At 45.6% G+C, this 11,204-nt stretch overlaps 1 protein-coding gene across 5 annotated transcripts in view; it reads right to left on the bottom strand.

Annotated features, from left to right (window-relative positions):
* dlgap1b (discs, large (Drosophila) homolog-associated protein 1b) overlaps positions 1 to 11,204 on the bottom strand; it is an 85,697-nt gene that overhangs the window by 6,859 nt on the left and 67,634 nt on the right. For all 5 annotated transcript variants that reach the window (XM_032503739.1, XM_032503735.1, XM_032503734.1 and 2 more), the window contains 2 exons: positions 1,386 to 1,771; positions 1,056 to 1,135 (listed from right to left, as the gene is read on the bottom strand). In XM_032503739.1, the coding sequence (XP_032359630.1) occupies positions 1,056 to 1,135; positions 1,386 to 1,771 (466 nt within the window). The remainder of the gene's footprint in view (positions 1 to 1,055; positions 1,136 to 1,385; positions 1,772 to 11,204) is intronic.

Raw genomic sequence — 11,204 nt, 5'->3', positions numbered from 1 at the left:
ACACACACACACACACACACACACACACACACACACACACACACTCAATCAAACATGCACCATCAAAAAAAATACACCCCTACCTACCAAACATTAACCTGAGAAATACACAAGCTGCAGTGCTGCATAACATCCGTGCCTCGGCATACTCAGAGGGTTTCTGGATGAGTTAATATTTGGCTTGGCAACTCCGGGAACTCAGAGCTTGGTCATTCAGCTGAGACCTCCCCTTTCAGAAAGCCCCTCACATTCCCTGACACTGTGTAAGTGTGTGTTTTTTAAGTGCTGGACTGACCATCACTGTGACTTTTGGTTAAAGGTGATGTCTCTTTGAATTCCCGAAGCATGCTTTGGCTACTGCATGAAATCAGCACTGCGGCTAAATTTGTCAACTTCCTTCACCAAACAGAAGGTCACTGTTTTGACAGGGTGAGCCAAAGCAGACAAAGAAACCATAAATGCCTGCGTGTCCCAACAGAGGCCTCAATAAGCCTGTTGCAGTGTGAGCTAATGAAATGGCATGCACACTAGGCTGCTTCTCCTCAAACTAGGAACATGTTTCAGAATGAGAGTCTGTAGCTGACAGCACAGCAGTCTCTCAGTGCTCTCAGTACTAAACAAACCCAATAAAACTCCCTCCCTTTTTCTCTCTCCCTCCCTTCCACACATATGCAAACACACGCACACATGCAAACGCGCGCGCACAAACACACACAAACACACAGCCTCAAAGTAGCCTGGATCACAATGGCTGGAGCAACAGATGGCTGTCAACTCACCCCCTCCACCCACCCAGCTCCCTCCACCACATCCTCTGGCCCAGCTGTCACTTGGGGCCCCTGGCTGAGGGGGCTCTGATGCCAATCTCCCCCAAACTGGGGACAGCTGCTTTTGCCCCCCAGTGCAGGGGGGCAAAAGCTTGCAGAGCACCCTACAAACCTCTCTCTGTCTCCACAAGTCTTTTTCCTACTTATGCTATCTCTGCCTCATCCCTCCCATCAGACCTCTCTAGTTTCACTTTTACAGTTGTTTTCTCGCTTTGTCTCACTACTCACCATCGCTCATCCTCCACCTGAATTCCTATCGACTGGAATTTAGACTGCTCTTCCGTTGGCCCTCCTTCCTCTGGATCCACCTAAGAGGAGGGAAAAAACTGTCAAACTGCATGCATTTCTTTGGGCTTTCCACCTCTAATGGACAGGACAGCTAAGCGAAAAAGGGGAGAGAGGGAGGGGGAAGACATGCAGGAAATCGTCACAGGTCAGGCTCAAACCCTAGACCTCTGTGTCGAGGCATAAACCTCTATGTATGTGTGCGCCTGCTCTACCAACTGAGCCAACCCAGCCCCCACTATAGAACTTTAACAGAAACCCTCATCCACAAACCTGGATCCCTATGGAGAGGGACTTGCGGAACGCTTCCCTCTGCGCCTTGCTCTCCGTGGAGACGTGCGTGATGGCAGAGGTGGTGGCGGTGGCAGTGATGGTGATGGTGCTGTTGGTGACGTGCTGGCTGGCAGGGCCATGCACCTGAGCGTTAGCCGCCTCTATGGCTGCTGTCAGGGCTTTCATGCTGTCGATGCTTTCCGTGGAGTTGGACAGGCCCGGCTGGGAACTGATGCCTGCCCGTGGGCCGGAGCCCCCGTCCACGTAGGCATCCTGAGCGGACTCAGTGCTGCTCTGTGCCGTGATGGATATGAAGGGTTTGGACGGTGTGGTCCGTGGTGGGACTGGGGGAGGAGTCTTCTTGTAGGTAGTGATGCATGATGACACTGCAGGGAAGGAAGAAAAAGATGAAAGTATGTATAAAAGTATACATCTCAATAAAGCTCTTAGGAGGTGTATGGTTTGAAAGAGGCATTTAGGAAGAAAGGTTTGGCTGTATTATGGGAAATGTTAGCATACAGGGTTTCTGAGATTAGACCCATACTAGAGACTAAAAGTCAGGATATCTCTGCCAACGCTGCTGCAATTTCAACCATTCTTTTTGTAATATGTATTGTGAGCTCCCCCACTTTTTTGAAGTGCCACCCTAAATCATTAAAATACACATTTAATAATTAATATTGGCAATTGGATGGATTGATGCAGCAACTATGCAGTTAAGTAACATAGAAAATATGAATATGAAGAAAGTGGAAGAAAATATTGTAATTAAAAAAACATAAAAAATACAACATATTCAATGTTAATGAATCACTGTTTGAGAGGAAATGATTTTGGTGACAGTTGACATCCTGACAATTTACCCAGAGGTCTTGGGTCCCTATGTTGGAGTCGAAATGGACAGTAGATTAGGGGCAACTTTAACAAATCAGAGCCTTGTCTAGTAATAAGATTAGTGTGTCAGCCACTTGACCCACTGATCTAGATGGTTAAACCCTCTGCGCACTTACTGTACACATCAAAACAATTGGATGTGGCGAATATAGCCCTGCATGCTGGTGTGCATTGCTGTTGTTTGCACGTACAGTATAATAGCACAGAATATAAACTATATTCATGATATATCATAGAAGATGAAATCTATTGTAGAAGACAGCTCGAGAGCTCAGTACACTCCAAATGCATTGTATTAAATCCAAAAATAGATAGATTAAAAAGCATCATCATCAGTAAACCTCTCCCTCTCAGGTTACCGCTCCAGATTCTGCACAGACAATGGAGTCTGACACGCGCACACACACACACACACACACACACACACACACACGCACACGCACACACACATGCACACACACACACACACACACACACACACGCACACACGCACACACACACAAATACTCATTTAGAAGCCTGTGTGTAGAACTATGCCGACAGACAAAAAACATAGCCTGTCTAAAGAAAGACAAAATCCGCCACCTCCTAACTTCATTATGCCTTGGAATCTACTTCCTGGCCTGGTGCTATCATCAAAACAAGGTCTCTCTCTCTCCCTGCTCTGCTGCAAAACTAGGACACCGGGTTTCCTGGATCCCTTTTAATCCCTACATAAGACAAACATCCTACCGCAGCGAGATCGCTGCTCTGTGTGCGGCAGACAACTGTTGCCAACCACACCCAGCACGAGCAGCCATGTCTAAAACTATTAGGACAGGATTTATTTTGCTTTGTGTCTTGCCATCTCACTGACAGCTACAGAAAGGCCCTAACATATTGGAGGGCTGACTTCATCCTCTTGGTTTGTCAGAGTCATCTGCTGCCCTCCACCAACCCTCCTCTTGCCTCCTGCCTCACCAGCAGTGATTGGATGATCCCAGATGACATTTCACTCAGGTTTTGACAAGCTGGAAAGTCCTGAGATGAGATCACAGTTGCTAATATAAGGGCCTTTGATGGTGGGGTAACACACCACAAGAAAGACAAAAGAAGATGACTTACTGTATTTCCTTCTACAGCTAAATGTCAGATGTTTTTAGAGGTACTGTATATGCAAGCATTTCTGCCAAAGACATCTTAGGCGTAATCATCTGAGCATGCCGCGATACGCAGCACTGTCTAAACTTTTCACAGATGTGTAGGGAATATGATCAACATCCTGGGCTAATCTTCAGAAAGGTCACTGAGTACAGACCCACAAGAGAACAAAAAATACACAGTGAACAGACACAAGCAGTCACACAGAGGGAGAGGGCGAGGTCCTGCTCCTATCGGGCGTGGAGGTTCCAAGGATAGAATGTCAACCTCTTTTAGAGCTTTTATCCCCTGAAGTCATCTAAAAGTCACAGGGAAGGGTTAATAGAACAGAGGATTTTCAACCGCTCAACAAAGCGCTGTATGTATGAAACAGGAGATGGCGCGCCATTTCCCACCTAACTGTCACTGCGAGAGCCAGACACGCTGGAGAATGACAGGGGGATTTGACTGCCAAGACAGGTTAAGTAAACACAGGTGGGAGTTGGAACATGCCCACGCACATGCAGGCATGGAGAGGAACACAAATAAGATTGACACAACCCAGCTTAACGTTTCAACCCCTCCACATCAAGGAAGACCACAGGCTTCCTGCCACTGATATGCTCTCCATTAATCAGTAGCTGTTGTCAACAGTGACTGGGCAAGTCGTTGGCCCATGCCAGTGACTTGGATGCAAGTATGCATCATCAAACATTTTGCAAATGAATGTATATAAGTTCCTATGTAAGGAAAGTTTGAATACAAATTTGAAAGATAAAATTAATTCTGAAAGTAAATTGAAAGTAAATCTAATTCTTGTCTGTCTGACAAAAGTGAGGGGAAATCATCTGACCAAAAACAACTGTCCTCATAAAACAGCAGCCAAGTTTCCAATTTCCACACAAATGATAAGAAAACAGCTTGATCTTCTTGCAGCCATTAAAGCATTAGACAGCTACACTGCCCTGGACCTCCCACATACACAAACTATCAAGGACAGAGTGAAATGGGAATGTGACACAGGATTCCATCAGACCCTAGAGAAGAAATGTGGGAAAACTCTTTACCAACCACAGATAAACACTGATGAGCACACAAAAAGGTTTTTTTTCCTGTCACTCCCTAATATCAGGTTAGTGGAGCTTTGATCACAAAAAAAAGACATCATTCAAATTCTCTTGGGAACTGAGAACAACTTCCACACTTAATAGAAATGGATTTGTGGAATTTCATGTCTCTTCCGTCACAGAGCATTGTTATCCCAAAGAGAAGAGTTTGTGAATGACAAAACTCTAGTGGCGCTCTGCCAAATCCCCTTTTGACAAATACTTCAAAAGTCCCATGCTGACAAGCGAGTGTGAATAGCAGTTCTTCTTGGCAGAGCATTCCCCCACTTCTGGGCTTGATAATATCAAAGAAAGCCCTCTTCTCTCCCCTGAGACAAAGCAAAGTCTCCATTCATTGCTCCTGCCTCCAGAACAAAAACATACTTGCTAGCCACCTCTTTTTTTTTGCCTCTGCTGATCACTGTGTCTCATTTATGTTTCTGCAAAGGTGTTTCCTTTATTTAATCATTTTGTTCATGTTACTAGACAGATTGAACGCAGGCAGCTGCCTTGTAATCGCCAATCTGTGTATCTGTGTGATAGGCCACTTCAAGGAGCAGACGGTTTGATTTAAGATGCTAGCTAACAGGAACGGGCTCCCCCGCGCGGGGGCCAAGGGCAAATCCACCACCATCCAAACAAATACAAAGGCCCGGAAAGGGGGCGGTCAGTATGGGGGAACATTGACAGCTGAGCCCAGCTGCCCTGTGTTTGGGATGAGGGTCTGCCAGAGGGGAGAGGGCAGAGAATAGTGAACAGAGAAGAGGAGTTGAACAAGACTGAGGAGGAGGAGGGACAAGGGTAAATCAGAGTTACTGCCTGGCTCCGTCTGCTCGCTCTGTCCATTTGTCCGTCTCTCTCTCTCTCTCTCTCTCTCTCCTCTCCCTCCCTCCCTCCCTCCCTCACACACACACACACACACACACACACCACACCACACACACACACACACACACACACACACACACACACACACACACACACACACACACACCAGAACCAGCTGGAGTCCTTTGTGATGGCATCACCATGGCAACAAATAGCAACATGAAGTTTGCTGGGAGGCTTGGCGTTGTACCAGCAGCTAGCAGAGGGGAGCTTCTGTTGGCTATTCGTTTACCTTGACAGGGTACACTGCAGCTGCACTGACACCCACCTAAACACCAGCCAAGGAGAAAACGCAGCGGGAGTAATGGGTTGCAGCTAGCATACATTTTAAAATCAAAGACAAGGATACCAGTGTAGAGACAACTACTGGGGGCCACTATGTTACAAATGAATATCCAATAATGTTTCTAGCCCTGAAGCATAGGCTTTGTGCAGCTGAGTACTAAACCATACCAACCAGTTTGTATTGGATCCTTGTCAAAAAGCTTGTCACCGGGTTTCCGGGGTTGTCATGGCCTGACAATTACCTGAAAGGTTCACACAGGATGATATTACACTGCTGTTGTGAACAACAATGCAGCAATGCAAGGCACTTTCTAAATGACTAAACACCGCCTTCAGTAGACTCCTATGACTTACTGTAAACATTTAAAAAATGAATTACAAAAAAAGCCTTGAGTTTCAATGTGTTTTGACGTGTTAAAATAAGTGGAGATAGCAGGTTTGCTGCTCAGCACTTATCAGTGCTAATCAGCTAATACCACAGAGACACAACAAAACATGCATTTACAATAGTGCTTTAAAAGTATTCTGACAGCCGTCTGAGTCACCTGAAAGTCTCCCAGAGACCCTCATGTCAGTCTACGCCTCTCAGCCACCAAAGGTCAGAGGTCACCAGAGCGGGTTTCTGCTCTCCAGATGCCTAAACTCTGTCAGACACAATAGCCCACTGTTTGCGCCTGTGTATGTATGAGGGGAAGGTGGCAGTCTGCAAGCGCCTTTTAAAGAAGTATATTTAGCATGTGTGAGTGCTTGTCGGGGAGGGAGTTCTCAGTGCAAATGGTACCAGTGTTGTAAACATCCTGCAGCATTTAAATTGTTTTGTTTTTCTGAAGTTAAACATAAGCATGCATAAGAAAGCATATAGATATGCCTCTGGTTTCCTCAGACCAACATCGCTATCAACAAAGCCTTGTGCTCAATGTGTCTCTTTGACAGAAACCCATGTCAACAGTGGGTAACTGGTCTAGCAGGTTTGTGCCTCTTGAATCACTAGGTAAGAGTGTGTTTACTAACTGTCAGCCACAACTAACCTGGCAGGCAGCTGCGCACTCTTAATCAAGAGATTCACTTCACTTAACCCACTTTCCTGAGCTTCAAGTTAAAAAAGAAAGCCTGGTTAAATGCATTCCTCTTTTGTGGCCACTTTTTTGGTACCACCTCAGTCAAGGTTCCAAGCAACTTCAGTCGATGGTAGAAGGTGGAGTTAAAATATGCAGACCACTGATTGGTCAAAGAGCATCGTCACTAGTGTGACATGAGACATTCTGCACAAACCAGCTATTTAGAAAGCCAAGCTATCATCACTCGTGGCCTCAATTTCTTTCAATCACTCGCCAGCAAAACGCAAAACAATGTTTTGTTGCCAATGAAAGGTTCCAGCGATAAAGATACCACAGCAGTTTTATGCGGCATCGCTATGGCTAAGAATCCCTCATACACTAAGGTGGTGCTATCCGCAGTGGAAAACGAACTAGAGAAAAGTGCCTGGTACCAATACTGAGTTGAGCCTAATTATGCAGTGGAAATGACCTGCTGCTTTTGTAGTGTTTTGATGTTTACCTATGTGGGGGACGTGATGTCTTTCCGGAAATATGTAACTGATTATTTTATATCCCCCTAAAATCTCAAAATAACTGACATTTTTTCTAACAGCAGTGTAATTGTTCATCAACACATTAACACTATTACTAGCAACTAGATGATGTTTTTTGTCAAGTACAATCATCCAAGATTTGGTTAAAGATGTAATCCCAAAGTTCCTCCCTTTACAGTACTGAAGCATGCAAGCTAATCTCCTAAAGACGTTTCTTACATGACGGCAGCTTTCTCATTAGACCTGCCCTGTGACGGCCCCAGGCCATTTCCATTGTATTCCGTTGCTCCTTGGCAAGGGCTTTACCCTGACTAGTCCACAACCACATGAAGAGACACATGAGTCTTTTGTTTCTGTCCAAAAGACCTACCTGCAGGGGGTTGAAAGAGAGAGCATAGTCACTCAGTGTAAGAGGAGAGGGAGAGAGATAAAAAAGACAGAATAACAGAAAGAGAAGTGAGAAAAGGGGATAGGACAGAAGATAAGTTTACTGTGCCGTTTCCTTCAGTTCCTGTACATTCCAGCTGCTTCGTGGGGCATAAATCCGAACATTAGCCCCAGTGCTAAAGCTAACACACCCACACATCTCATGCATGCAATGACTGCACTCATTTCCCACAGCATTGCTCAACGACTGACTTTAAGAGTAGACTGCCGGCAATGACAGCATGAGCAACTGCAGCAAGCCGTGGCATACCTAAAAACAAAATCATGTAGCTGGGGGAGATCAGTTGGTCATCAAATTATACTGGCTTTGTAATTGAGCAGTGACTAGGTCTACATAAATCTCTGAATATGGAGCTTGTTAATGTCATGCGCACTGAGACAAAGAGTGAAAGAAAAGAGAGGACAGTCTTAAATGGTGGTATTTGTGTTGCTGAGTGGATAATACAGGCCACTTAGGCCACTGTCTGCTATGCTAAAAATACCTACAACACAGCAATATGTTGCCACCACACTGTCTCCAAGTGATAAACACATAAAACATGACAGACTGTTCCCAAGAACTAAAAGTCTGTGCACTTACAGCCGCATACAGAAAATTATAACCGCAAGCCTGGGGAATAATGGACTCATGGACAATATAGCAAACACACAGCAAAACAGACAAAAACACAAGGGGCTGACACACACAGCCTTAAGTGAGAGGGCTGAAACACAATGCCGATGTCATGTCATTACATGAAGGATCACTGCTTGCTGCAGCTGAGATTTACATTTAAATGCAGCAGAATGTGGTCAAAAGTTCACTTCTCCTTTCCATGGTTAGCATGCAACAAGCACTCTGGGGATTAACTCCAAGAAGCTAAAAAAAAAGTCATAACTTGATTCATAAAATGACTGGGCACAAAAGTAACAGGAAGGCTGGCTGACGGTTTTTACAAGCGTTTAAGTTTACTCTTCCAGGAATGCCGTGTAACATCAGCTATGGGTGTTGTTTCACAGTCCTGTTTTTTTTCCCTTGCATTCCTTCCTCCTTTTCCCCTGTTTGACGTTCTTTGTCCTGACCACTTGCATATGGAGGGGAAAGGAGACACTGGCAGGCTTAATCCACCGCCAGAGGCATGTCAAAGCCATCTGGGCCTAAAACCAAACGTAAGGCCTTCTGTGCCTCCTATATGAGGGGGGGGGGGAATGGATGGAGAGACGGAGATGGAAAGTTAAGAGAGAGAGAGAGAAAGAGGAAATTGAGAGAAAAAGAGGGGTATGGAGAAAAGGTAGGAGGTACAAGAGGAGCTACGGGGGGATTTGGAACAAGAACCAGGCTATACTGACGCATACTGTCTTTTGTGGTTTCCAGTCCTGACCCTCTGACCCTATACATCCTGTTGAAGGGAGGGAGGGGGGGCGGAGGGAAAGACGAGATGGCAGCTATAAGCACTGGCTGTGTGTGTACATCTGTGTATGTCCAAATCAGCGAGCAATGCCATGTCTCAGGGAAAATATAAATATCAGAGTAGAAGCTACAGAGCTGTCTCTCAGGTGTGATTTTTTACACCCCTCTCTTCCTACGTGTGTACATCCACTCCCTGCAGAATCTGATGGGGGAGGAACAATAGTCTCTCCAACATTCCCACTCTCCTGCCGAGAGCACTCGTTTGTCTTCTGCATTCCTTTCCCCATTCATCTCTTTCTCCTCCTCGATAGAAAAAAAACTCCTGCCTCTCTTAACACGGGGGAGGGGTCTGAGTGTGTGTCTTAAAAACCTCTGAGTGGAATCAGTACCCCTTGATCACAGCCTCCCCCTTTCCTCCCTGTTTTACTTGGTTAGTGAAGCAGCAAAGCTCGAAGAAAGGGAGGAAAAAGAGGAGATGCATTCTTTCGCTCCCTCTTGCTGTCTCTCTCAGTGTGTATCGGGGGTGAGTTGTGGCTTATTTTTAATGACTGGTTAAAAAAAAAAAAAAAAGAGGGAGGACTGGGTCTCTTCCCCACCGGCGCGTACACACAGGCGCACACACACACACACACACACACACACACACACAGTCTGGGACTTTCACAGAGAAGTCTTTAATTTGCACTGGGGCCTGGCCTCCCACACTGCACAGCCCAAACCACCCACTTACAGCCATGCACCATTCCCCAGAGTTACTTTAACATACTTCCTTCTCTCTTGAAGAGTGAAAGCAACATGAACCACACAATTTAGCTGCCAAGAAAAGTCTAAAAAATGTTTAACATTCTGTCAACAGAACAGAGCAAAAAGCATGTTTCATCTTTTTAGTCTCCTTGGAGGAGGTTTAACTCTATACCCTAACCCCTCTTCTGTTTTTCACCCACCGAGAGCTTTGAGTTTGCGGGCCCTGCCTTGCCCAGCTTTAGCATACAGGAGCCATGAGGATCATCCACAGTAAACACTAAGAAAATCCTTTTGGGGCTTTGCTTTTTTCCTTTGCTCCTTCTGATGTTAAAACACAGACAGGAAGAGCAAAAAGGGAGGAGTGGGAAAGCCCCTACCTGACAGAGCAGCCCCTGTCCACCTGATCTCACGTGTGTGTGTGCATCTTTACATTTGGGATCCTCAAAGTAAAACTACAGATTCCTTCTTTTAGCAGGAAGCTTGTGTGACAGCAGGAGGTCCAATGCCTCAGCCAGTTTACCATAGCCCTGTCAGCTCCTCCTTGTGCCCCTCTCTCATTTCTTCAAACCAAGAGCAGGAGGAGAGGAATGAATGACATTCTCTTCCTGTGTCAAAAGATATCCAAATGCCACTCTTCCTCCCTAAATGGCTATAATCAAAGCATTCCAGGCCATAACAAGCTGGGACCAATTAAGTCGTAAGTAAACATGAACACCTAACAGCCACTAACAAAAGCTTTAAGTCCTGCAGTTTAATCCTATTGACTTTTATTCTGCTTTAGAGCATGTCCAGGCAGGAAATCACTATCAATTCAGATAATGGAAATGCACAATGATTACACATGATTGATACTATGGTAAAGTAATTTCTTAGCCTTAAAATACCCTTAAACTGACACTGAGCGACGCCGACTGTTTTTGCCTTTTGTCAATGAAAGAGTGACAGTGCAAGTTCCCACTGGCTTGCATTCTCAGACAGTCGTGACAGGATGAAGTAATTACTGAGTGACTGACACACCAGCATGGTTAGGATTTATCTCCTCCAGGAAGAGAGATAGCCAAATCACAGTTTACGCACATCGAGGTTCCTGGTTCAGGCTTGATCCCGGAGAAGCCACACACAGACACTCTGACACCACACAGTCACATGGTTGCACACTCACCCACATGCTCAGAAGCTCCATGCAGGTATGGCTGCCAACCGCAACGGGTGCCTTTCTCCTTTTTTACTCCACATGTATGCACTGCGTGTGCTAGTGTGTCACCACATGCCTCAACCCGGCCCTTGTTTCCTGTCAAACACACCTACTGGTACCATCAAAGCATGCGGGATGACAGCATTATGCAGGTGTGTGT

This window comes from Etheostoma spectabile, chromosome 22 (assembly GCF_008692095.1).
Source record: "Etheostoma spectabile isolate EspeVRDwgs_2016 chromosome 22, UIUC_Espe_1.0, whole genome shotgun sequence".
NCBI classification, from domain to species: Eukaryota; Metazoa; Chordata; class Actinopteri; order Perciformes; family Percidae; genus Etheostoma; species Etheostoma spectabile.
The sequence above is the reverse complement of the archived record's forward strand: the minus strand, read 5'-3'. Positions and strand labels throughout refer to the sequence as shown.